The 25426-nt window shown below is 48.5% G+C and overlaps 2 protein-coding genes across 5 annotated transcripts in view; one reads left to right on the forward strand and one right to left on the reverse strand.

Annotated features, from left to right (window-relative positions):
• Nucleotides 1–5557, forward strand: part of DPYSL3 (dihydropyrimidinase like 3) — a 42847-nt gene extending 37290 nt beyond the window's left edge. For both annotated transcript variants that reach the window (XM_076349956.1, XM_076349957.1), the window contains exons 10-14: nucleotides 2138–2279; nucleotides 2629–2799; nucleotides 3418–3597; nucleotides 4224–4386; nucleotides 4862–5557. In XM_076349956.1, the coding sequence (XP_076206071.1) occupies nucleotides 2138–2279; nucleotides 2629–2799; nucleotides 3418–3597; nucleotides 4224–4386; nucleotides 4862–4950 (745 nt within the window). In that variant the 3' untranslated portion in view covers nucleotides 4951–5557. The remainder of the gene's footprint in view (nucleotides 1–2137; nucleotides 2280–2628; nucleotides 2800–3417; nucleotides 3598–4223; nucleotides 4387–4861) is intronic.
• A 4017-nt stretch (nucleotides 5558–9574) lies between these two features.
• Nucleotides 9575–25426, reverse strand: part of STK32A (serine/threonine kinase 32A) — a 35907-nt gene continuing 20055 nt past the window's right edge. For 2 of the 3 annotated variants that reach the window (XM_076349755.1, XM_076349753.1), the window contains 7 exons: nucleotides 20551–20640; nucleotides 16825–16922; nucleotides 14779–14895; nucleotides 12160–12285; nucleotides 10962–11090; nucleotides 10544–10608; nucleotides 9575–9957 (listed from right to left, as the gene is read on the reverse strand). In XM_076349755.1, the coding sequence (XP_076205870.1) occupies nucleotides 9885–9957; nucleotides 10544–10608; nucleotides 10962–11090; nucleotides 12160–12285; nucleotides 14779–14895; nucleotides 16825–16922; nucleotides 20551–20640 (698 nt within the window). In that variant the 3' untranslated portion in view covers nucleotides 9575–9884. The remainder of the gene's footprint in view (nucleotides 9958–10543; nucleotides 10609–10961; nucleotides 11091–12159; nucleotides 12286–14778; nucleotides 14896–16824; nucleotides 16923–20550; nucleotides 20641–25426) is intronic. The other variant, XM_076349756.1, reaches the window with a different exon arrangement.

Here is a 25426-nt window from a genome sequence, read left to right on the forward strand (position 1 = left end):
ACAGCAGCTAGGGATGCAGACCTCATTGCTGGCCCTGTCCACGCGCCACGTGTGAATCACATGCCCCTCTCACCCTGTGTTTGCACGCTGAACTGGCTGGTCTGTGTTAGCCAGGGACGACTGACACTGAGGGGGTTGTAAATGGAAATGACCTTTGAGATAATGCTGGAAACATCTCTGACTAGATGAGCAAGGGATGACTGGTCAGTAAGAGGTGTCCTGGCAGAGGGGCACATTAGGATAAACCTGGGTTGTGCCAGGGCGGAGATGCCATGGCTGGCCGAAGAGTGATGCTGGTGCATTTGGGGTCTGACTATGCAGCTCACTCTGGATTTTGCTATGGTCAACGAGCAAGATGTGCCTCTGCTCAGTCTGGATGTATGAAATAGGTGCAGGTCTTAGGGACTGGCAGGGAAAAGTGAGCCCAGCTCCTGAACTGGCTTTCTAATCCTTCCCTTCCACTTCAAATTACCCCAGACCTCAAAGGAGAGGCAAGAGCACTTCTGAGTCCCTGCAGCCCGCAGGCATCTGTCCTGACACCTTTCCTGTGCCATTTTCTGGGAGGCTGCGAGGCTCCAGCTGGGCTGGAAGGCTTGTTTTCTTCCACCGGGACAAATCTGGTGGAGATTAGGAAGCATGTTGTGTCATCAGCCTGGTCTCTGGCTGTGCAGTCAGTCAGACATATGGCAAAAATTATCAGAGGAAGATGGAGATTACCAGTGGATTAGGGCTGATTCGCAGCCCCAAGCAGAGCCATTGTGTCCACACCATCTTGGGTTCAGGCGCAGCCAGACTGGGAGCCAGGTGCTCGAGGCCACTTGCCTCACACAGGCAGTGCCGGGAGCTGGCCTGTGTTGGTCTGCTTCCTTTTGCCCAGCAGCAGTGACTTTCCAACTGCTGCCTGTCACCTGCTCCCCGAGGACGCCACAGCAGCTGGATGACTTCCAGGGAGTCATGGGCAGCTCCTCGCCCTGCCCTGCCTGTCGGCAGCTCACTGGCTCTGCCCGTTCCTGCCCTCTGCCATCGTTGTCAGGAACAGGATGGGTCAGGGCATCTCATTCGACTGGTGACCCTTTCTGGGCAGAGGTGTCTGGATAACAGCACTGAGCAGCAGCCTCTGTAGAGCACTGCAGTAAAGCTTTTCTGGGCCTCCTGAAGAGAGCTGCTTCTGGGGAGTCCTGACTGTCTTTATCCCACTGTCAGATTTACATGTGGCTGTGGGGGGTGTTTGCTTTTGTGTCAGTAATGTGGCAGAGATACTGTAGCTTGGGCCAGAGGCTGCAGCTTGGGCCAGCCTGCACTTGCAAGCACACCTTCTTGGTCTGCGCTGCCGGCTGCTTCTCCTGCTGCAGCTCATGCTGCGAGTGTCCATGTGGGGCTGAGGAGCCTTTGGTGAGCTCCTGCCAGACGAAATGTCTCAGGCCAGAGCCCTGGAGCCCGGCTGAGGTGCTTTCCTCGCTGGGGAAGGTCGGCAGTGCAAGCGGTGGGCAGCCCACAGGCTTAGCCCCACATAAGCCCGCTCCTGCAGCCACGTCCCCTTTCCCAGAGACAGGTGATGCCTGCCCGCAGCAGGCTTCCCATGGGGCAGGGGAGGGCTGCATTTGCCCCTCGGGGTGCAGGAGCTGGCAGTGCACAATGAAAGGGCTGGCTGTGGGGGATAGTTCTCGGGTGGAGAGGCCTCTTCCTCCCTGTGTGGCAGAAAGGCTGCTCTCCCAAGCAGACCTGAGATGTCTTTTCGCTTTGTGTTAGTGCAAATGTTGGAGTCTCATATGGAAGGACATCTTTTCGCTTGACACAAAGACCACCCTATTCCCCAGGGTGTTTTCCCCGGGAGCTGAGCTGTTGACTTCTCTTGTGTGCAGGATGCTGTCCGTGCCCCAGGCTGGTAGCGTGGCGTGGCAGAGCTCTCTTGGCTCCATGCCCCCAGGTGACACAGCTGTCGCAGGGGCCAAGTCAGGTGGCAGGGGCCAAGTCAGGTGGAAGTCTTCAGACTAGGGGCTGTAGAAACAGGGGTGCAGAGTAAAACAGAGCTGAGCCAGGGGCTGCCTGTGCCCAGAGGAGATCCATGTCTCTCGCATCCCTGCTGTTGTCTAACCGCAAAACGGTTGATGATGCTTTTGTTACCACCACCCCTCAGTGGTGACCTGCAGGTTTCAGGAAGTGCCCACTGTACATTCAGCACCTCACAGAAAGCAATTGGAAAAGACAACTTCACAGCAATCCCAGAAGGGACGAACGGCATAGAGGAACGAATGTCTGTCATCTGGGACAAGGCAGTGGTAAGAGTCACGCCAGGGAGAGGGCAGAGCGGGCAGGGTTGACGGGCACCTCAGACGCCTGTGTTCTTGCCCCCACAGAGCTGGGCACCCAGCTGCCTGTCTCCTCTCTGGCTTTGAGAGTCAAACGAAGCCAAAGCAGGAGAGGCAGCTGTCGAGGGTTCAGGGTGAACAGCCAGGAGCTGTGACTATGCCCCCAGTTTTTGGTCTGTCTGGTGCCAATAGTGAGATCAGCCGCAGCGGTCTGGGCCCAGCCAGCCAGTGGCTTGTGTGGGAGTGAGTCTGGTGCTTCCCAGGGCTCTTACTCTCTGTTTCCCCAAAAGAGCACTTAGTTCTCTTTGTGTCTGAGCAGGCCACAGGAAAGATGGATGAAAACCAGTTTGTGGCTGTGACGAGCACTAATGCTGCAAAAATCTTCAACCTGTACCCACGGAAAGGGAGAATAGCAGTGGGCTCGGACAGCGATCTGGTTATATGGGATCCTGATGCAGTGAAGATCGTCACGGCAAAAACCCATCAATCTGTAAGCCCTCTGCTCATCTGTGGGAATGCTGGAGGGTGGGGTGCGAGTAGCACTGTATAAAGGCTACCTAGCTGCTGGGAGCTTGGCGCTGCCCTGCTGTGCTGGGCTCTGAGGAGGAGGGGCTGAGTCCAGGCTCTGGGCGATGCCAGCTGTGACTGTGGGGTAGGATGTCTGTGAGCCCTGGGCTCTGCACACGGCGCTTTTCTCACCCTGCTGTGTTGCTCTTCTCCTGAGCCTGGCCTATGCAGGTGTAAGGACACGCGTTTCTCCTTATCCGGGTTCCTCTTCCAGGTGCAAATTTTTCCTGGCTTTGCCAGCGTGCTTTGTTCATGCCTGACCTCAAGCCTAGGTCCTGCCCTCCTCTGTTGTTGGAGTCTTTGCTCACACAGAACTCCGAAGCAGCATGGAACCAGCAGGTCCTGGTTCATGTTGGGAGCTCTGGTGTGTTCTTAGTGTGATGGACTAGTGAACTAAAGGAGGCCTCTGGGGCAGGCAAGGCTATTACAGGTGTCCTCTCCGTGCACTGGTGACTTCAGCAGCAAGGTGTGGGGATTAAACAGCCCTGAGCAGACAGGCAGTGCTCATGTCCTTCCTGACCATCATCCCCGGTTGCTGCAGGCGGCTGAATACAACATCTTTGAAGGGATGGAGCTACGTGGGGCCCCGCTGGTTGTCATATGCCAGGGGAAGATCATGCTGGAGGATGGCAACCTGCATGTGACCCAGGGGACTGGACGCTTCCTGCCCAGCAGCCCTTTCCCTGACTATGTCTACAAGCGCATCAAAGCCAGGAGGAAGGTGAGGAGACAAGGATGCCAGGAGAAAGAGTTGGGACACTGTTAGCCCAAATTGCCCTTTTCCCTAATACTGATTGATTTTCCTCTGCTGTTCTCACTGGACCCTGGAAACAGTGCTGCAAACTGGTGTTGAACCTACAGTTGGGATAGTTAAGGCTTGGGTAGAGAGCTTTGACCTTAGTGTTGATGGTGTGCCACCACTGGAGGCAGATGCTTGGCTGGGTCAACAGTGGGTGATGCCTGCCCTTGTTGCTGTCCTGCTGCAGCAGGAGTCTGGAGGGAAGTGCTGAGTTAAAAACAAAGAGACTGGGCAAAATGGCCTTCTCCTTCCCCATCCATGCAGCATAAACCTGTGCTGAGGGATTACCTGTTGCACTGGGCTCTGCCTACTTTGCAGGGTGGGAGTGAAGGGAGGCTGTCACACAGGAGGTGGGTGGTGGGGCTCTGCCAGGCCTCAGTGCTGCAGGGAGGTCTCGGGCATGCAGGACGGAGGGGCACAGGGCTGGCAGTGTGAATTGCCTCTGCAGTGGGGCTGGTGAGCCAAGGATCGCTGGAGCATGATGCTGCCATGGCAAGATGCTCCCTGGGAGCAGAGAAGTGTCACTGTCCTCTTCTCTCTGGTGACAGATGGCAGAGATGCATGCTGTGCCCCGGGGCATGTATGACGGACCTGTGTTTGATCTGACCACCACCCCCAAGGGGGGCACCCCTGCAGGGTCAACCAGGGGGTCCCCCACGCGGCAGACACCCCCCGTCAGGAACCTCCATCAGTCTGGATTCAGCCTCTCAGGTGAACATATGCGGCGGCTGGGCTGGGAGAGCGCAGAGCCACTGGCCACGCTGTCCCAGCCCCTGTCCTGGAGTGGAGGGCAGTTGGGAGATGGCCTGGGGCAAGCTGAGCACAAGAGTGGAGCATGGCAGGGTGAGACCTTGTGTGTCCCTTAAAGGACATGGCCGGAGCTGGCCCTCCAGCCTGTTGCACCTTGCAGTAGAAACAAGGCAGACTGTGGCCACAGAGGTCCCAGCACAGCATCAGACCCTGCTCTTGCTGCGTGGGTTTGTTCACAGAGGAGCGTCTACAGAGATGTTCAAGCCACTGCTGCTCTCGGGGTTGTTACGGGGTTTGGAGAGGGAGCAGGTTGCTGTAGACAGCCTCGGGAGGTCCTTTGGCAAGACCCCAGGCTGCCTGACTGCTCAGTCCTGTGAAGAAAAAGCTCTTAACTTTGCATTCCCCCTTCCCTTTGTGCTTTCTTGTCCTCTTGCAGGTACCCAGATTGATGAAGGCGTTCGCTCAGCGAGCAAGCGCATTGTCGCGCCCCCAGGAGGCCGCTCCAACATAACCTCCCTGAGTTAAATGTCCCTGCCGAGAAGGAAACAAAATCCCTGTTCAAGCGAAGGAAGAAAAATGGTACATTGGTGTTTAAGAAGGAAAAGCAAATAAACCTGTTCTGAAGAATCTATAAGCCTCAAGCCTTATGTTTCACAAATGCTACTTGCTACCTAGCTTTAAAGATATTGCTTCATTTTGTTTTATGCATAGCCTTAAAATTCTGTTGTTGTTGTGGGTTCAGTCGGGTTGTGTTTTTACTCTTCCTTTCTGTATGCATGCCGCTCAGACAGGTCGCTCGATTCAGTGTGTTATTTGTGTTGAACGCGTGTGGGATGCTGCTGTGTGGGACAGCGGGAACGACCTGGCATGGGCGAACCGGCCTGGCAGGCAAAGTGGCGGGGGCCAGCCGGAGGTGCGGTGTGGGATGGGGAGGGCAGGTTCACGAGAGCTGGTAGGGGCAGGTGGGTCTGTGTCGTGTTCATGTCCTTCGTCTCCACCCAACGCTCATCGGCGTTTCACCACGAGGCCCATGGGGGAGCCCAAATCATCTCTGTAACAGCTGTCACAGCACCTCGTGTAAGGAGTTTTACTACTTTGTACACTTTATTAAAAAAAAAAAAGTTGTTCCTTCAAACAACTCGTGTGGCTTTTTTCTTCCTCAGGCTGCTGCTGCTGGGCAGGGGTGGTGCGAAGCTGTGCCCTGCAGGCGAGCTGGGCAGCAGGGCTCCAGGGGGGCCTCTGGGCTGTGTTTGAGCTGGAGGAGCTACAGTGCAGGGACAGACTGTCAGATGGAAACTGTGTGGTGCTCGCTGCTGTAGGTGTCAGGGTATTGGTGCAGCTTCTCGGGCACAAGCAAAGGTATTGGCAAAACAGCATGTTGCAAGTGTTTGTAAAAGCTTGTTCAGTTTGTCCATCTGGTCTCTGGCTGCAGCCTGACCTGGCCATCACAGGCTGTTAATGCCTGGCAAGAGCTGTGCCCGTCATCTGTGTGGTGACAAACCAGCTCCGCACAGCACTGCCTGGGCATGGTGTTAGGGTCTTACCAGCTGGGGCTGGCTTGGAGGCTCGTTTCTGTGGGCACCTGTGAGTTAACACTCCCCTTCTATCAAGCAGCATTTATCAAACCGAGGGTCACAGCCTTCTAAAGCTTGCAAAGCATGCAAAAAAACCCTTGATTGTTTTTTAAATATTACAAAAAATAAGCGTCAGTTTATGCTGTGCTAAATAAATACAGGGGTTTTTTTTCTTCCTTAAGTATTTGACCTTGAAATATTTATTTTTACATGCCTGCATTTCAGACAGGACAAGCAGCCCTTAAGGGGCCATGCCAGAATAGTTGTGCCAGGGGTGGGGAAGGCTGTCATACTTAGAAGTTTTGTGAAGTTCTGCTATCAAGTAATTAAAGATTTTTCCCTGTTGCCTGGTAGTGATTAAGCTGAGACTGTGCCTCTGTTTACAGAGGAAGAGGGGAAAGGAGGCATGGTTTTAGAAGTCTTTGGGGAACTTTTAAAGATGTGATGTTCTTACCATTTAAGTTCTTGAGTGGTTTTTTGTGGTCAGCCAGTACAATTTATGCAGCAACAGATTTTTCCCCAGCGAGGAGCCGGACTAGTTTCCTTGTGTGGAGCCCCAGACAAAACACATTTATGGTGTATGAACCTCTCCACTACCTGCACCAGAGCAAGGTGATTGTAGCTGTGCGCTGAATGGGGGACAGGTACAACTGTTGGCACAGTCCTTCTTGACAGCGCCTGGCCCCAGACCCCCCAGACCCAGTGTAGGACTAGGCAAAGAATAGAGGATCAATGGAAAACGCTGCAGGTGCTCTGGCTAGCCTCCCTGGGAATGACAAGTCTGAAGGCAGAGAGATACGGAGACCCCTACCCTGCTCAGCAGTCTTACTGCTAGAAAGCACGGGTGGCTGGGGAAGGGGAGAGCAAGAACACAGCGACACTAATTTGGGTGTGCTGTGACTTAGCAGGAAAAGGTGGCTTTCCCATTGCAATGACCCACTTTGAGGACACCAATAACCACTTACTGGTGAACTAACTCCGCTCCAGCCTTGCAGCTCCCTGGACAGAAAAGGGTCACGCTTTCCCTGTTGGTTGTTTCCACGTTAGCAGCATACAGCGATGCTGCCTGCCCCCCGCTCCCCAGCCCTGCGCACACACACTGTGCTGCAACTATGCCAAAAGCCTGACCTGAGCAAATAAAACCAGGCTATCAGGCACAGCGTGTGGAAGGTGGTGGTGGTATGGCAGTGCATCAGTCCGCACGCCTGCGGGGCACTTGCCAGCTGCACAGAGGAAACCAGGGCACGCTGCACAGTGAGTGCTGCAGCCCTCAGTCTCTGCAGCCTTTGCCCAGAACCAGCTTCCCCTTACCCTGGCACCTTCATGTGATGGCAGCAAAGAAACTGCTATAGTCATCTAAAACTGGGGGGCTGCTTATCTTTATTGTACAGAGGTGAAGGTACATACTGCCATGGCACCATGTCAGGAAGAGGATGCGCAGTGCAAGTCAGAAGAGGCCCTCTTTGCATCTGGGGAGGTGCTTGCACTGCTGTGCCAGCAGCCTCCCTGTACCCTACCTGTTAGCAAAGATATCAGGACTTACAACCGCATTTGGTGCCACTCATATCTGTTAGAAATTACTGCAAAAAAAAGCTGGATGGGTGAAAGCAGTGTAGAAACTGTCCCATGAGGGTTGGAGCCGGCAGGGTGTAGGCACAGAGGCAAACACCAGAGCGCTCTCAGCACAGAGGGAGTGGAGCGGGGGCGCCCCCATCATCGCCCAGAGAATCCATCCCCCAGAGGTGGTGGGAGAGGGCTTGGTTGGGACCCTGTACAGACCCATCGTGACCATGCTGGACTGCCCTGCTTGGCCTTTCTGCAGCACAGATGTGCTCTGCTGCATCCCCCAAGAGACACCGCCAGCATGGAGGGGAGACCCAGCCACCTAATGCAATCTGCAGGAAGGCTCACGAGCTAGTCTGAGCAGGGGAAGGTGTGGCTGCTGCGCCCTGGCAGTAAACCTGTTCATACAGTGAAGTCATATGCTAGCTAGGGAGCAGCTGGCGGTGGGACACCCTACCACCACTGTTGTAGGAGGGACCAGAAAGTGGAAGACACCTAACTAAAGCTTATTTTTAGGTGTGCACTATGACTGAGCCAGTGCTCATCCCAGTGCTGGGATGCCCGCTACATGCCACTGCAGAGGCAGAACAGGCAGACAGGATGTTCTGGTCAGTTGCTCGGACGGGCGATCCCCCTGCCTTGGATTCAGGCGTGCTCGGGGGGAACGGAGATGCTCCTCTCCCAGCAGTCACAGGGGTGGCCGCTTGCCTGTGCACATGCATAAACCACACATTTCCCAAAGCAAACCAGACAGCCATCATCAGATGAATGAGAGAGGGATTATTCATGTGTCAGTCTATCAGAAGCAGCTGTGAAGACCACTGGGAAGTCTACTGCACACAATCTGTCAGTAATGGACTGAATCCACAGCTCCATAGGCAGAGGGTGTCTGAAAGTCTTCAGCCAGGGGAAAAGCAGATTTAAACTGAGAGTCCAGTAAAGTCCTAGTGGGCTCTAGGCAGGAGGAACACCCATTCTGCCTTACTATGCAAGTGATCTCAGAAGTAACATTGACTTTGACCATCTGGGAAGGAGCCTTTCATTTGGTGGTGGTTTTATTCAGATTTTTTTTGAGTTGATCAGATTTAGTCAGAGAGAAAGACAGGAAGGCACAGGGGATACAAAGAACACCTTTGCGTATGGGGCAAATGGTTCATCACACATTCATTATATTGCTGAGAATAGGAAAAATGTCAAGTAAGGAGGTGAAACCTCAGGTCTGCCAAAGCATTTAAATAATAGCATCATTCCCAGCATTACCATAATAGAATTTCTTTGGCCAATCTCAGTCTTGGCAAAGACCACACCAGGAGTACAGCTGTTCTGCAAACAGTAGCTGCTTAAATCAAGCATGATTTCAATGGTAGAGAGATTAAAAATACACATTCAAATTCACCTCTGGTGTTGGAAGCCAAACCCCATCAGATTCAGTGAGTTGCAGCAGTTTAATGTGATGGTGAATGGGTTTTTCAGGGTGGCCTGGAAAAGCATCTGGATGATGGTTATTCGCCAGTGCCTGGTTGTTAACTCTTCATTTCCACATCTGTCTGCATGCTCTGACCACTCACCAGCCAGCCCTGCTCTGCGAGAAATGGGTACAGGAACCAGCATGGGGAGAGGAGGAAACCTTTGCTGCCTCTTCCCAGCTAAGGAAGGAGATCATCAGCACTTCCAGCCCTCCATGCCCACACTCACGGGATGTTCGCAGGAGGTGTCTGTAAGCAAAGGCCACCTTTCTCTCTATGTGCTGGTGGAGATGCTGCAGATGAGAGCAGCCTCTTCCAGCTGGAGCCATCAACCGTGAGCCGACGCAGAGTCCTGACCTCCACAGAGCCCGGACCCACAGTGCTGTCATGGACCCACCACCAGGACTGGTGCTAGCGATGACACCTCTACAAATGATGCACGCTCAACCCTTTGGTTACGCTGCTGGCAGTCGCCTGGCAGGCAGCACCAAGGGCTGTGTGATGCTGGCTAGCCAAGCCGAAAGGGTCAATACTGTCTCATCCATTTTCACACAGTCACACTCCTGCCACCAAGAAAGGCAAAATAATAGGATCTGCGTCCAACTGACTGTGGCAAATTGCAGAGGCAGCACCCACAGCCTCTCCCCCCATGCCCAGGATCTGCCGGCTCTGGGGTGGAAGGCAGAGGGAGCGGGTGCCCCAGCTCCTGCCCATCCGCCCTGCCCTGGGCTATCGGAACTGTCCCGGCAGCAGTGGACGAGTCTGATGGCCCAGCATCGTGAAGGTGTGCGGGTGGGTGTGCGCTGGCCCCACGAGGAAAGCTCCAGCAGGGGCTGCGCTGCTCTCAGATGTTGTTCTAGTTGTCCTTGTACGCGCCTCCGCTTTTTGCCAGTGTTATGGTCTGGATGTCGTCGTGGTGGTGTCTCACCCTTAGGGAGAGAAAGGGACAGTCAAACTGTGAGGGAAAGCCCAGGCAGTGCCAAGGCCCACGCAGTGGTGTGGCCGCCTGGGAGCATCCCATTCCCTGGCACGAGCCGCCACTTGCCCCGCAGGGGCTGCGCTGAGCCCCCGCAGCCGCAAGCCGCTGCAGCACCAGGCCCCTGCAGCGCCAGGCCCCCACAGCTCTGAGCCCCTGCAGCACTGAGCCCCTGCAGCCACGAGCCCCTGCATTGCTGAGCCCCCGCAGTACTGGGCCCCCACAGCCGCGAGCCCCTGCAGCCCCGAGCCCCCGCAGTGCTGAGCCCCCGCAGTAACAGTCTGCCGGCACAAACGGGGCAATTAATGCAGTTTGTGGCTGTGGGCCCAGCCCTCCACCTCAAGAAGAGAAATGCCACGTCAGTCCCCGGCAGATGACCCATCACCAGCATTCACCAGTACCTGCTCTCCTCAGCTGCCTCATTAGTAAGCTCCTAAACCCCCATCTGCAGCATTTGACAAGATGGCCCAAAACCCAAGTCTGTCAAAGGCTTTGACAAGGGCCAGAGTCTCTGATGCTGCTTCTGTATCAGTGCTTACTTTTCTCTGTTGAAAACAATGAAGTCCCTCTGGAGCATCTCTAGGTGCTTTTGAAGATGGCAGGCCTTTCACATTTGAATAGAAAAATAAAGAGATGGGGAATAAATTCACAGTTGACACAGAAAGACATTACAAGGACAATTTCAAGGAGATATAGAGATATCTTTAGGTATAGAGCATCTTTAGCACCACAGTGGGGAGAATGGCATTAAGACTCTCCTCTCATACAAAACCAGTGCGTATACATGCTGCCTTCCACCAAAGGGAAGATGCGAAGAGTCTTGGGAATAAAGTTGGTCATAAGAGAAAAAAAAATGGTCTGTTTAAACAGTTTGCTGTGGTCTTGTTAGATGGCAATCAGCTTTCTTGGAAAATGAGAGAATTGCTTGACCTCATGCTTGTACCTGCTTGCTCTCACCTGGGAGGAATTGTTTTTGCTGGTGTCTTTCTCCTTCTTAGCCAAGCGTTTTTTTTTCTTGTGAAGAGGTTTGGATTCTAGGATCATTTCTTCCAGTTCAAAGGTTGGGTCACAGTTCAGTCTGCCTTTCTGGAGGGGAGAGAGAGGTGGCCTTAAGTGATCAGAGCCTGTCTTGAAAAGTCCTTCATAAATTGGACTGCATCTGGGAGCTGAATTTTGTAAAAAATAAACTAATTACAACTGCACACATAGTCAGAATACCTGCTGTGGTTCTTACATATTTTGTCAGTTCCCTCAGCCAGGGGACATATTGTCAAGGTGGCAACTGCTCTTTTTGTGCTCACTGCTTCTACTCTGCCCCTTGGCTGCTTCGAAGTGACGGTGAGGACAAGGACTGTGTGTCTCAGCTGGGCTGTGCCTCTGCTGGAAAGAGCACAGCAGCCTGCAAAACTAGTTTTAAAGCAATATATGTACACTCACCACAGAGAAAACCACCAACAGAGGGGGAAAATACATAAAATTAGCAAATATTCATAGTTTAGCCCAACTTTTGTTTGGCTGAAAAACAGTCGGAGTAACACTGCACACAACAAATTTGGATTATTTTCCGTAAGGGTTATGTTACTTCTGTGCTGTTTTAATCCAATTAAAAAAGGATCAGAAACACTAATCTACTGTATTTGTTATTTTACTATGAACAATAGGTTTGTTAGGGAGAGTCATTACAGGAAGTAACAATTATCATAAAATGGTGGGTGATCTCCAGGCTGCTCATGAGCCTATGTCTCTTCATTGGATTTTTGCATTTGAAGAGCTAGTCCTAAGCAGGGCTGCTAAGAAAGGTGGTTCAGTGCAGGACGGCTCACAGGCAGTGTCAGCGTGTGTTTCACCTAGCATGCCATGGACAGTCTGGAGCGTGTAAGACCAGTTCTGCATCCAGAAATTCTGGGAATATTATAAACAGAGCAGATCAATTTGGGGGCACACACACTTTGTAGTCATCCCCATTACTCTTTATTACACCCACAGGAAAGTGAAAATTTTGCCCTTGCCTCTCTTTTTCCCTGTACCTTACAACATCTGATACTCTTGTGGAAATTTGTAAGAACTTCCCATGATCTGGTGCCAGGCATGAGGGCAGGCTGCAGCGTCTAACGCTTGGTTACATTGAGAACCTTTTAAATTAAAATTGCCTTACTGTGGGAATGAATTCTGGCATTATCCTTTTCTGGAGAACAGCATCCCAGTTCACATCTGACAGATACGGAAAGTCCTGGATATCTTTCAGCTGAGAAAAACGCTTCTCGGGGTTTGGCTCAAGCAACTGCAGCAAGAGTTAAATGGAAGAGGTGAGAAAGCGAGACCCTGAGATGCGAAATCAGAGATCAGGTACATACAGATGTGTCTGTAGCAGAGTTACACCAGGTAACAGCTGGGGCAGGGAAACCACCATCAGACTTTTGAGTGTGCATCTGTCAGTAGCTGCTTTTTGAGAAGGAGCTGCTTTTGCCCATGGCAAGTGGGACTGTCAAAGGGAGCCAGGGAACTGCCCAGGGCTGCGGTGATGGCACACAGTTACAGAGGCCCTAGGGACGGAGCTCCAGGACAGCTTTGGCTGTCATTGCTAAGTGTGAGGCTGAGGCAGGTTTTCAGTTTGGGCTGGACCGCAGGGTCAGCCGTGCCTCACCCTGTGACAAGGAGCAGCCGCTGGGGACACCATGGCCTCTGTCTCCATCACTGGGGCTCAGGGAGGCACCCCAGGGACACCCTGCTGAGCGCAGCGCCGTGCTGCAGCACCCGGGGCCAGTCGCCCCGCTCCTGCCCCGTGCCATCCGCTGTCCCCACAGGTTGGATGCTCCACTGAACGGGGCTTGGGAAACACAGCGCCGGTGACACTGTGCATGAACACCGGCACTTCGAGCGGGTGCCTCTTTTCTGTTGCTCTGGCTCGGATTCCCTTCACCAGCGTATGCCAGGGGCTCACAATCTTTAACTCTATTTATTTTCATTTTTATGAACAACTTTTGCCCCTGTAAAAGTTAGGCGCAGGCGATGAGGCGGCAGTGACGTTAAAACAATTTGTCCAAGGTTAAAAATAACCATTTGTTTCAGAATGGGAAGTTAAACTCATGCCTTTGTGTTCCCAATTTAATACCATATCAGTAAAACATCCCCTGTTTCCTCACTCTAGTAATGGAATATTCATAAGTATAATTCCAGTGTGAAATAATGGGTTCACACTGCTTATTTTCAGCAATTTTTAACATTGCTGTAGGAATTACTTCTGTGGAAGGAAATGACTGAGTTTGTCTCTGAAGTTCAAGGATTCATTGCATCAACTCCTGATAGTATGCGCTCCGAAAACCTAGCAGGAAAACCAGATGATCCAAACCCTCCGTAAAGGGATAAGGTGACCCCCTTAGCCTCCCGTCTCATGCTGGCGTGCAGCTGGGTGTGGGCAGAGAGGGCTGTGCGGAGTGTGCGGTACACAGAGACATCCCTCACAATTAATTTCCTTCTGTGGAGCTCTATGCTCCAGTCCTAATGTGAGCGATGCGGCTCTGCCATGAATGATAATTTGCCTTGAATGTTAATAAATACAAAAATTCACAGGAGATGTTTGAGCCAGGACAGAACCACAGTTGGCTTCATATATAATACATCTGGCTGTTAAACCAGATGCAAAGGGGCACTTGGAAATTTAAATAACTGTGACATTGCATTATTTATTCACAAGGGAGCCTATATGGCTTGTGGCATGTTGTGGTCCAGGGAAAAACTTCCAACATAACAACACAGAGGACATCTGCAGTAAATATCCCTATATTACTGTTAGGCTTAATGAAATATTAGCTCCATTTAATTTTAAGCAAATGGAGATATTCCTCAATTTTCTTCTTGGAAAATACGCCATGATTCTGCCTCTGCAAAGAACTGATGTCTCATTTTCATTAAAAAGTTTGAGAGTATTTCATTAGAGGTGACAAAATACTTCTACATACTATTTGGAACAAAAAATAGATGAAAGCTACGTTAAGTACTACTTTATTGCCTACACATACTTGAAAATTAGAAAACTACTTACATGCTTTCCAAAATTTGCAGCTAGTGCTGTTATGCAGGGTTCAGTATTTCAGCTTTGCTGCCACTGTATGCAAACAGTGTCTGACACTGTCAAGCAATAGTTTTGTTTATTGAAGGTATGGCTTCACTTCAAACATGATTTCAGCTTCAAAATGATTCCAGTAATGATTTTGAAGCAATTTTGATAACAGCTTTATTAAAAAATAATTACAGTTGTGCATAAACCACATGGCATCAAAGGATTTCAATAGCACTTACCAGCACTTCCTGCAAATCGTTTCATTATTGGGAAAAATGGTTTTAAAAAAAAAAAATTATGCAATTTTTAGCCAAATTTATTGACACATATATTAATATCTACTTCTAAGTTACGTCATTCCAGAGAGACAGAGTTATAGGGGAAATTCTGGAAGCAAAGACTGCATGTGTCCTTAGAAGAGATGCATTAGCAGCAGCCGCACTTGCCAGCACAAACTTCATCCCCATCAGTCCAGGATGCAGTACCGCTAGCTGTTCATTACATTAGTGCGGCTACAACATTAAAAGCTGGATATTTATGATATGGTACCATCTGAAGGTCACTGACACTGGGTCTGGACACAATTCGCAATGAATCCCCACAATTTACTGCAAAGGCCACAAAGCACGATGGAGGGACTCGGCTGCTTTCAGCAGACGCCCAGATACAATACATCCCAGCCCCTAAGCCATCCACTTCCACGGCTGCCCTCACCTTTTTGATTAGCGACACCATGTCTGTGGACCAAGCAGCAGGGTACATCACTGTAGCCGTCTTGAACACGTGAGCGATTTCATTTGTGGAAGTGTTGGAGCGAATATGATATGGCCTCTGAAAAATGCCACAGGGAAAGCATTTTAATTTACCTATTTTTTCAGACTGCTTGGGAAATCTTTTTAGAGCAAAGAAGCTCCAAACAAAGTCTCTTTGTACAGTCCCCAAGCCTCCCGTTGAAAGTCTCTCCCTGTGTGATTGTAGCTCAGTTGAAATAAACAAAATAATAATGTCAGCAAGAACAACGATAATAACTACATATTTAAACAGCATGACAGATAGGAGGCAAAAGTTAGAGTCATTAGCCAGCTTGCGTTTGCTAGGCCTTTTCAATATTTGTATCTTAAAAGGCTATCAAAAAGGATTTTATATATACGGTGCTATGGTTAGAGCATTCCCAATATTCCCCGTAAAATGTGCCGCTGTTTTCAGTCCTTCACTCATGTTGGTGACGACACAAGTAAAAAGGAGCAGGATTTCTCCCACCTATCAAATCAGCTGAAAAAAATAATGTCCCAGGAAGGGTTACAAGTCCCGGGTGTGACATCAGGCTGCAGGATGACCCGTCCCTTCTGCCCCGTGACCAGTGTCAGGGCAAACTGGTGGCCGAGCCGTCTCTGAGGAGTACTTGCCTGCACACCGCCGGCAGGAGCAGAGCCAGGCCACCCCGGCGCCAGCTGCGCACCTGGGGAACTCAATGTAAAATGATGGGCAATGTACAGCCCGTGTTACCACGCAGGTAAAGTCACCTCCACGTTTAACTCCCAACTACAACAATACTACTGTCTTACTTTGAAAGAGAATTTACGATGGTAACGTGTTTCCATTTTGAAAGATTGATTCCCAGACTTTTACAGTATTTCGGGGGAGTGAGGATGTTAAAAGTACATTAAAAAAATAGTATCTATAAACTGTGGGATCAAATCACGTGCATTGTGCTTAACAAGTACTGATACTAGACGGACCTCAAGGTCTTCCTTCACTTCCCCCATGTGGTAACCACCACTGGTGCCACCATCTTAATCACGGTTTGAACACGTAGCAGCATTTCTACTCCCATCTTTGGAAATAGTGCCATCAAGTCAAAAGTCAATGTAATGACCAGTCCTGCAATTCATTTAACATTACAAATGGAAAACTCAAATATTATATTAATATGTTTACAGGGGGTACATGGTTTCAGTTACCCAACAGGTCAGACAACCATGTCCCCTTAATGTGTACTAACTTGATCACTCACCATTTGAAATACTCAAATTCATTTGAAAATCTGTTCTTTAAAATATATTAATCAAAACTTTTTTTTTAGGCATTCTGCAAAGATTGATGATAGAGTTTCTTAAAAAAGTGTTTTGCATACTCGTACTGAAAGAAGAAGTTTCCTAGCCTCACAAGAGTTTAAACAACCTTTTGCTTAGAAGAATGTAATTTAAATAATTTTGTCCCACTTTTTTTACACAACACTTCCAAAACACTAATCTAATCATCTGTCTACAAGGCCCCCAACCTTACCTGAGTTAGCAGCAGAACACTGACATGACAGGCAGGGACTGTGCTTTATTAATAATTTACACATTGCGGTTTGCTTTTGCTTAAACTGCTCAGTCTTACTACAACAGCAACAAGATTTTTTTTCAAGTTTTCTTTTTTTCCTTGCAGGATGGGATCTCAAAGTAAATTATATTGCAGCCCAAACTTCAGGAGCTGTCACTCATTTGTGTTGCCCAGCTTACACCAACCCCGAGGCCCTCGGGCACAGCGGGGAACTGTCATGACACATTCTGTATTGCGACAGTTTCTCTGAGCTCTTAGCTGTGATCACAAGAACCCTCGTGAAGATGTGGTTTCTGCTTCCTATGCTGTAATAACCTTAAAGCCTTGAATTTGGCTCGGCCCTTTCATCCCTGTTAAAAAGGATTATCCTTTTCAACAGAGTGTTTAAGGAAAGAGACGGACAGACGGGGACAGGAGCCTCATGTACAGTACCCGGGTCCTGAGCAGCTCGTAGGCAGTGATTCCCAATGACCACCAGTCCACAGCGAAGGAATAGCCGGTGGGTTTTGTGGAGTTAAACATTTCAGGTGCTGTGAAATACAGAAAAAGGAAAGGTTGCCTTGCTGCAATCTTGAGTGGAAATCAGCAACACAGAATGCTTGATCCATGCCACAGAGAGCATCCCTGCTATTCTGCCTAGGACACAAATTAGCATATTACCCATTACCATGCCTTTGATAATTTCTGCTTTTTTCTTCAAAACAATAGCATATGGCTGGTAGAGTGGTCCTTTACTGAAACACCGCTGAGGTGGACACGAATCAGAATGCACAGGTTTCCTTGCAGCAATTAATTTTTTGGTCTTTGTCAGGTTCCTCAACTGCTGTCTTAGCCTTGCAATGCAGAAGAATCCCACACCAAGGACCCTCAGCGTGGAGGGAAGCGCAAACACCCGTGTGTGCGAAGCACCCTGATCTCCCACCCTGACAAGCACTGTGCAGCCCGCTGTTGCTGCTCCCTGCAGCTGCACAGCAGGACCTGCCAACCTCGTGTCCTGCTCGGCACTGAGGGCCGTCTCAGAGACCTGACCCAGTTCCCAGCACGCCAGCTTAGCACAGATATTTGCCTGCCCTGGGAACAGACACACCTTGAAATCTTGACCCTGCTGACTAACTACATGTCCAATTAGTACGGTGTGAAACATTTTCTACTGTGTTAAAACCCAAACAAGTGTTTCAGCTCCTCTGTGTCTTAGTCTCCCCACCAGTGAGATGGGCTGTCAATAATTTTAACTGCAGTGGACTGTTACAAAACTTAATGGATTAATGTGTGTAAACAATGGGATGGCCTTGAGAAACAGGTGTGCTATCACCTTTGTAACAGGAATGTTTAATGTTCGATAAACACAATGCAATTCATTTGGATTGGATTATAGAATGCTTTATGTAATCACTCAGAGATTCACCAGACCCAACTGATTTCCTATATTGTACAAAGCACTAAAACTCCAACTGTCCTGGCGCAGAGCCCTTCCCGCGCTGCTGTGCTCCCGCCCCTGGGGCACCCCAGAGCCCCACGGTCCCCTCCACGTGGATCTCTCGGTGCTTCTCTGCCCACAAAGCCCAAAAATAAAAAACTCCTTTTGCTGACACAGGACTTGCCAGTTACGCCACAGTAAATGTGCTTCGGAATAAGGACTAACCCTAATTCACTGAATCTAGGCATAAAATTGGCCTGAGTATCTCCTCACCCCCCTCAGAAAGCCTGTCTGCCCTCAACTAGTGCTCAGTAGATCTTCACGTTGGAAAGCTGTTCCCAGCCCACTCATATCTCTTTGTTCATTTTTAAAAAGTACTTCAATCTGGCAGAGGCTAAATACAGCCTCACACAGTGAATGAAAGCAGCTTTTTAGAAACATTAATATGCAGTGTAAATGTAGACATAGTGCCAACTGCACCCTTGGCAAGGAAAAGCAAATTTTAACTGAACGAAGCCTGAGAGCCACAGCTTTTTAGGAGGAGGTTACCAGGCTAATAGGAAGTGGGTGGAGGCACAGACTGAAATGCTCTTTCTTAGCAAATAAATTTCCCTTTTGAGATTAAGGAAAAAAAAAATACTGTAGGATTTTTGTGTGAGCTGGGAGGCAAGAATTGCTCTAAAAAAACAAAACAGGGAGCAATGCTTTCTTTTTGTGCATGTTTTCCTTTTTAAAAGGATTGCACTGGTGGTGCAAAGGTGAAAGGTCAATTTGGTCATCTTGATAAAAAGGAGATTCCCAGGGGATTGCCCTAAGGGATTTGGCTCTGCAGCAGCTGTAGGGAGGCTGTATTACTTGGGTCTGAGAGACAGTGTTACTGTATATGAAAGGGTGTATTTTCTGTGGGAAGGGTTGTGTTAGCTGTATAGAAATGCTTTTGAGTGTTTTTGCTTAACTTAGGAAAGTTGAATTTATGGTTATAAAGATTTTTCTGTGTAATGTTTGCACAGGAGTTCTTTTAGCATTAGCTCAGGATATTTCTCTGTGGTTCACTACCTGCATGCTCTGGCCCCGATTCCTCCCAGGTATGTCAATGTTATTTTGCTTTATGTTTATTAACTGTGCTTGCGCTATAAGTATCAAGTGGGTCTCTTGCTGTCTGAAAAGTCAGCTGCTTCACTGATTTGACCAGTAAGTGAACATAAGTAAGTTTTCTGTAGTCCCCTTTATAAAGGGGAAAAGAAAAAGAAGCACATTTTCTTTTGAGTAGTAGGGAAATGAGGTCTGCATAGGGAGCAATCACTGTATGTCTTCCTCCCGTGTGTGTGTTGATTTGCTCATGAAAACTGTTTCTCCAGCTGACCCAAGGCTGCTGTGGAGTGATCCACCTGCTCCAGAGCCACTTTGCCCCAGGAGAACATCCCTCCATGCACTCCTACAGCTGCCGGACAAGTTTTCTTGCCTGGGACTAGTCCCAAGCCATTGTCTGGAGATAAAAAAGCTTCCCCTAAACTGTATTTTTTGTGAACTGAAGAAAGATGGGGAAGGGGATGGTATGTAACCATAGCAACCAGCCCAGCTACTCAGCTCCCTGGGCACCTGGAGGCTGGTACTCCACTTCCACAGCACCAACACTGTGCTCTGTACACCATGGGCAGGTCAGCATGCAAATGTGCTGAGCACTGGGGAACTGACTCAACAGCCCTCCAGAGCCTTGCTGTGGCTTTCCCTTCTGTACACCTCCGTTCCCAGGCTGCATGTGGCTGGCTTTCACTTGTTGGCAGAAATAACCACATCTACTGCTACCGGCAACATAGGAGGGGTTTTCAGAAAGACTGAAAAATAGGCTCAGCATTTAACTTCCAATTGTGGCAGCCACTTCTGCACCAGCTGTGCCTCCCTTTCCTATGGGCAATGCACATCTGTCACCACCGTGCTCTGCAGACCCCAGTTACTGTTGCCCTCCCATCCTGCTGTTTGAAGACAGGATGCTGTCCTTGGCGATAGAGATCAGAGCTAAAGCCTCACTCGCCTCTTTCTGATGCAGATCTGGCATCAGCGCAGCAATGCTCTCGACTGTGTCAGCCTGACACCAAAATATGGGCCCTTCCCTACCATGCCCACCAGATGCTGCAGCCCAGGAAAACAGCAAGTTTTAAGTCCACTCACTTGGCCTAAACACAGAGTAATGCTAGTTTTTAAAGCAGCCGGTTTATATAAAAATTCAAATCATGAGCTACTGATGCAGCAGTGTAAGAAAGACTTGTGCTAATGTACTGAGAGACCAAATACAAGCCTTTGTGCTTCATTTTCCTTCTCAAGGGTAGTGAGATCATTTCACCATTGCTACATGGCTTGACTGCTACTTGGGAAATGCTCTGAGATCTCAGGAGTGCAACTATCTTATTTTATAATCAAAAACATGCTGTACAGTATGGCATAACGGCACTGAAATCTGTGTTTGTGGTATGCTTGCTTTGGTCTGTTGTGTGAAATCAGTAGATGGATGTACATTTTCCAGCTGCATCAGGGTGTTACTGGGGAGGGACTCCCGTCACACTCCCCTGCAGCACCTCTCAAGGTTGTTCCTCATTTCAAACAAATGCATATGTTTTGTTACATACCAGGAAGAAAAGAGTTCAGACTCTCATCAAAAAGACTTCATCTGTATTCCACCACAGCTGTCAAATCAAGCCCATAAAATGGCAATTAAAGAATACAAAATTGTCATCGGTTCTTACCCATATACGGCTTTGTGCCAGCAATGGTGGTGACTTGTATTTCTTTAGTCAGCATCGTGGCAATATTGAAATCGGTGATATGCACGTGTCCTGAAAGACAAAGTTTAATGTGTAACTTGATTTGCTTTAATTTCACACAAGAAACAGCTTTGAATCAGAAACTTAAAGTAAAATACTCTATGGAAAGGAGTTTCCAGGAAAAAAATATTCTGGTGGGAGAACTGATAGAAAATATTTCAGCTTGCAGGCTGCTTACAGATGTATCTTGTTACATCAAATATCCCCTTATTTACCCTTTGGGGAGCAAAAAAATTGAGTTCTCCAAGAAGTCATTTAATGATGATTGTTTTGAGTCTTTCTAAATTTTGGGGGAAAGAGGACTGAACTTTTCTCACAGAAAAAAATCCACTATGTTTTTGAAAAAAAAAAAAAGAAAAAATCCTTGATATTTTTGGCTTTCTAGCTACTTGCCCTGTGGTGTTCCCAGGTACTAAGCACTCTCTCCATTTTCCTCTTTAGAGGATGTCTCTAGAATGGAGACATAAATACCTTTGGCAGCAAGCAAAAGAGCCTTGCGCAAGAATCAAATGTCATGAAAACCCCCTTGTGGGGTAGGAATGGTTTCTGCTATCACTGCTACAGTATGCACAACTGCTGCCTGCAAACTGAAAAGGAAATGAGGTGGATGTGGTTTGCAGGGATGAGAAAGGAAATGCTTCCACCTAGCTCTTGCCTGCTCTTTTACTTGCACTTTTTTTTTGCAAACACTTAATTTATTATTCCTTATTCACTAAACTCATATCAGTGAGCAGACCAATCATGTACAGCAGTAGAGGTGATCATCACTGAAGTGAATTTCTTTGAAACTTGTGGGTTAGTTCAGCCTAATTCTTCTGACTAAATGCAGGTAGTCTTTTCTTCCTCCTGACCTCATGCATCTTCTCCTAAGGCACTGAACTTGCTCATCCCTGACAGAGCTGGGCTCATTATCAAAAGCATCAGATGTTTTGTATGTTGTGTTTTGCAGACTCATCACCCTCCTCTGCAATAACAGAGGATGGCTGAATTGCTGTTGTTTCCTCTAACTACAGAGATCAAATCAAAGTGGCTTTCTACTGATGGAGATGCTATGACAATACTTCCCTCAGTCATTAGCTTCAACAGCTAGAAATTCACTGCTGCTTTAGTTCATGAGTTAAAGTAGAATAAGATCACCTTTATATGTCTAAAAGCTGATGCTCTGGTAATGAACTCCTGTTGTCTTGTTTGGATGCTATGAAACATTTAAGTAAATCTTTACAATTTTGCCTATATATCTGTTATATGAGAACAGTGATACAAGTTTGCCTACTGCAAATATCAGATCTAGCTGGGAAAATTTGGGGCATAAAAGTACAATTTGTGATTTCACCTAAAACACTGTATCACGTCCATGTTCCTGCCTGTGTCTCTTCAATGATACGTGCAGTGTGTAAACCATAGGAGCCTCTTGCCCGCGCCCTGTATTAGCTGTGGCCAGTGTGCAAAATGCACCCTGGAGCAGGCAGATCCAAACCGCGTGTCCTGCAGCTTGGGAGGATGGCTGGATGTACATGTACAGCTCCTCTAGAGACAGGCTAGCAGTGGATCAGGTGTCCATCAGAACTGGTGGATGCAGGCCTGCCATGCTTTATGCAAAGCCGGGTGTGTTCAGTGTTTGGGCTGTGAGTTTCCAGGGACAAGGACTACCTCTTTGTTAGGCACTGTCTCCTGCCTTGCACCAAGCCCTGGTCTGTACATGTCCTGACACTACTGCTAGGCACACAGACCGGGCAGACATGACCCTTATCCAGAAGGCCCTGGGATCACGCCGCAACCACTTAACTTCAACCTCCATGTCAGCATCTGGCAAGGATAAATAAATCCTTCAGCCCCTCCCCATGAAGTTATCATCCAGCTTGTCAGCAATTTCAAATTCCACCATCAGACTGCCTCAGGCAAGGAAAGGGCAGGTATGGCTCAGCAGGACAGCAACCTGCTAACAGCCCCATTCAGATGGGACCTGTCTCTGCACCTGTGGGCTCTCTGGGCTGCGAATCCCACTGAGACACAGATTTCCTTATCAAATCTGTGGTGCTTGTCAGGCTTCAGTTTGAAGGAAGAAAGGAAAACTTGAGATCCCTCTGGTGAGCCATGGGCACTGCTGGGAGAGTGTAAGCGGGGTGTCAGAGCTTGCCCCTCACATGGTACCCAACCAATCTGTCAAGAGCACGTGTCTCTTCTTGCTGCTTACACTGCTTTACAACATCAGCCCGGCCCTCTCTTCTTCTGTCTGCCCACTAAAGAACAGGCATCAAATCGCTGGGGAGTACTTGAGAGAATGACATACAACTGTCTTATCTGGATATGTCCTCTACGTCCTTGCATTGTTTTTTCTTTCATCTCTAGCTCTCATTCCACTTTGTGGGGAGCTGTTTTCATAAATATGAACCATGAAGACTTATTAAGAATTTGGTATTTCAAGCACAAACGTGCCTTTCTCTGGATGCATCTTTTAAATCATTCACCTCAAATAAATCACAAGTTTTATAAACTAGCCCACTTGGGAAATTACCAAATCAAGCCAATGAGGCTGAGGAAGAAGGCTCTGGAGAGTATGACGGGGCTGAACAGCGACAGCAGAGTTGCAGAATGGGGTGGTCTGGGTGACCAGGGATGGCAGCTACTGGTAGCCAAGAGGGAAGTGCTGAGTGTTGCTGCTGAGCTTTAGGGTCAAACTTTAAGGCTCATGTTTACCTGATTGCTCAGCACCTCTAACTGCAGTCAGTTTTGCAACAGCACAGCCAGAGCTGTACTCTGGGCACCATGTTCTTCCGAAGCTCATCCTGCCTGCCTGAAACTGGCACTTTCAAATCAAGCCTTTGGTTCTGCATTAAGGCAAAGAATTTTCTTACTGTATTCAGCACCTCTATTACTACATAATTCCTTCACCTTTCTAGAGCATCTTTTGTGTATAAAAATATAAAAAACTCACCCATTTTAGTGCTGCCCTCGAGAACCTTTCGGCAGTGGTACAAGAAATAATGCTGAGCAAAGCCATTACAGGGCTCTTGCAAAAAACCTCTCAGTTTTACTAGAGATAAAACTGAGCTTTTCTTCAATTTTATTAGATAAATGACCTGGCCAAAAACTCCTGATGAATTAGTCACAATTCCTGGAAACTGCCATCTGTTACATTCTTTTATTCCCAGGTGAGCTGTGCTGTCATTGAGCCAAATCGATAGGCTTATCATTAAAGGAGGAAATAACTTTGTGCTTGAAATGACTGTTGAAGGTGGTCAGCTGCTGAGGATTTTTTCATTGTGGGACCTGATCCAAATCTCTGATGTTGAACAACTGCTTTATTTATTGCACAGAAAGACATTTGCCCGATATTCCACTTTATTTATGGCTTTAATTTCTTATTTCTTAGCTGAAATTGATATGGTAATACAGAATATCACTGACCAGGGTGACAGAGGCAAATGCATGAGGTGTGTGTTAAGTTCATGACAGTCAACAGCCAGACAACACATTTCAATGTGTGGCATCATGAGAGGCATTTGTACTATCAAAAGCCTGAACGAGCCTCCTACACAGAGATCAGATGATGTGCACATCACTGCAGCCTCATCAGTGATTAACACCATCAAAAGGGTGCTGTGGTTTGTAACAGACATGGGCACCTTTTGATATGTAAATCTGAAAGGGTGAAGGAGTCACAGCTGGAAAGGTACTTCACAGCTGGAAAGGGAGATGGGCCAAACAGAGTTAGGGGGCAAGAAGAGTCTAAAAAATGAAGGACTGAAGTCTGATTGCTGAAGGTCTTCAGGTGCTTCATACTCTCAGGGGACTGGTCTCAATCAAGAACATTATAAAAAAAATGTTAGCAAATAGCATATATTTTGTGATCACAGTTGTGAAAGCCTGGTGAAGAGAGAGAGGGAATGAGGAGCTGCAGCTCTGTTCCATGGGGAAAGAGGTACTGAAAAACAAGCACTATCTACTAGGCTAAACATTTATAAACATGCTACAGTAACAGTTGCTCTGGGGACAAGAAAAAAATTGAACTGTGTGCACAAAGCTTTCTGTATGCATGAGAGGACACACCTTTGCTGCCATGGATGAAGAAAAGAAATACTACAAGTCATAGTCAGAAGGACACTGAAGTCAAGGGTACATCCACAGAAAATAACTCTGAAACCTCTGCAACAGACAGTTAAAACATTACAGTGAGCAGAGAATAGGCTCAAAAATCAACCCAAATTGCAGTGTTGTTATACAAGTTCGTAGGTTATGTCCTGCTGAGCTGAATGCAACTACAGAAACAAGCAGAGCTTCTTCCCCTCTGTTTTTTCCCTCTTCAGAGGAGTGCTGACCGACATTTCAGCGGCTCTAGCACTCCCAGCTCCTTCTTGGGTGGCTGTGTCACCCCAGTCCTATGGGGCACAGAGGTAGGGTGGTTCCTGGAAGATGGTCACAGGTCACTGTGTCCGCTGGCAAGTACTGACCGAGCACAGCCCCGCACCGGTTCCGCACAGCGCTGGCTGGGAGAGTGGCCCCAGAGCCACGGCAGTGCTGGGAACACCCCAGCCCCAGCTGGCCGAGCAGGTCCACGTCGCATCGGTGGACGCTGGCGGGAGGGAGGATGGAGGATGAGTTTCTGCATCGGTCTGTGCATGGGGCAACAGCAGGAGACGTACCGAGTGAGGCAGGAGAGAGGCTACTGCACTTGGAGGCAGAAGCAGCTTTTCTGACAGCTCCTAAATAAATAATTAGCTAGCACTTTGAAATTAGAGGTCATATGCAAAATGGGTAGAGTCTGGGCTTGGGTGCTGCCAGGCAACCCTAGTCACAC

Source organism: Aptenodytes patagonicus, chromosome 12 (genome assembly GCF_965638725.1).
Source record: "Aptenodytes patagonicus chromosome 12, bAptPat1.pri.cur, whole genome shotgun sequence".
NCBI lineage: Eukaryota > Metazoa > Chordata > Aves > Sphenisciformes > Spheniscidae > Aptenodytes > Aptenodytes patagonicus.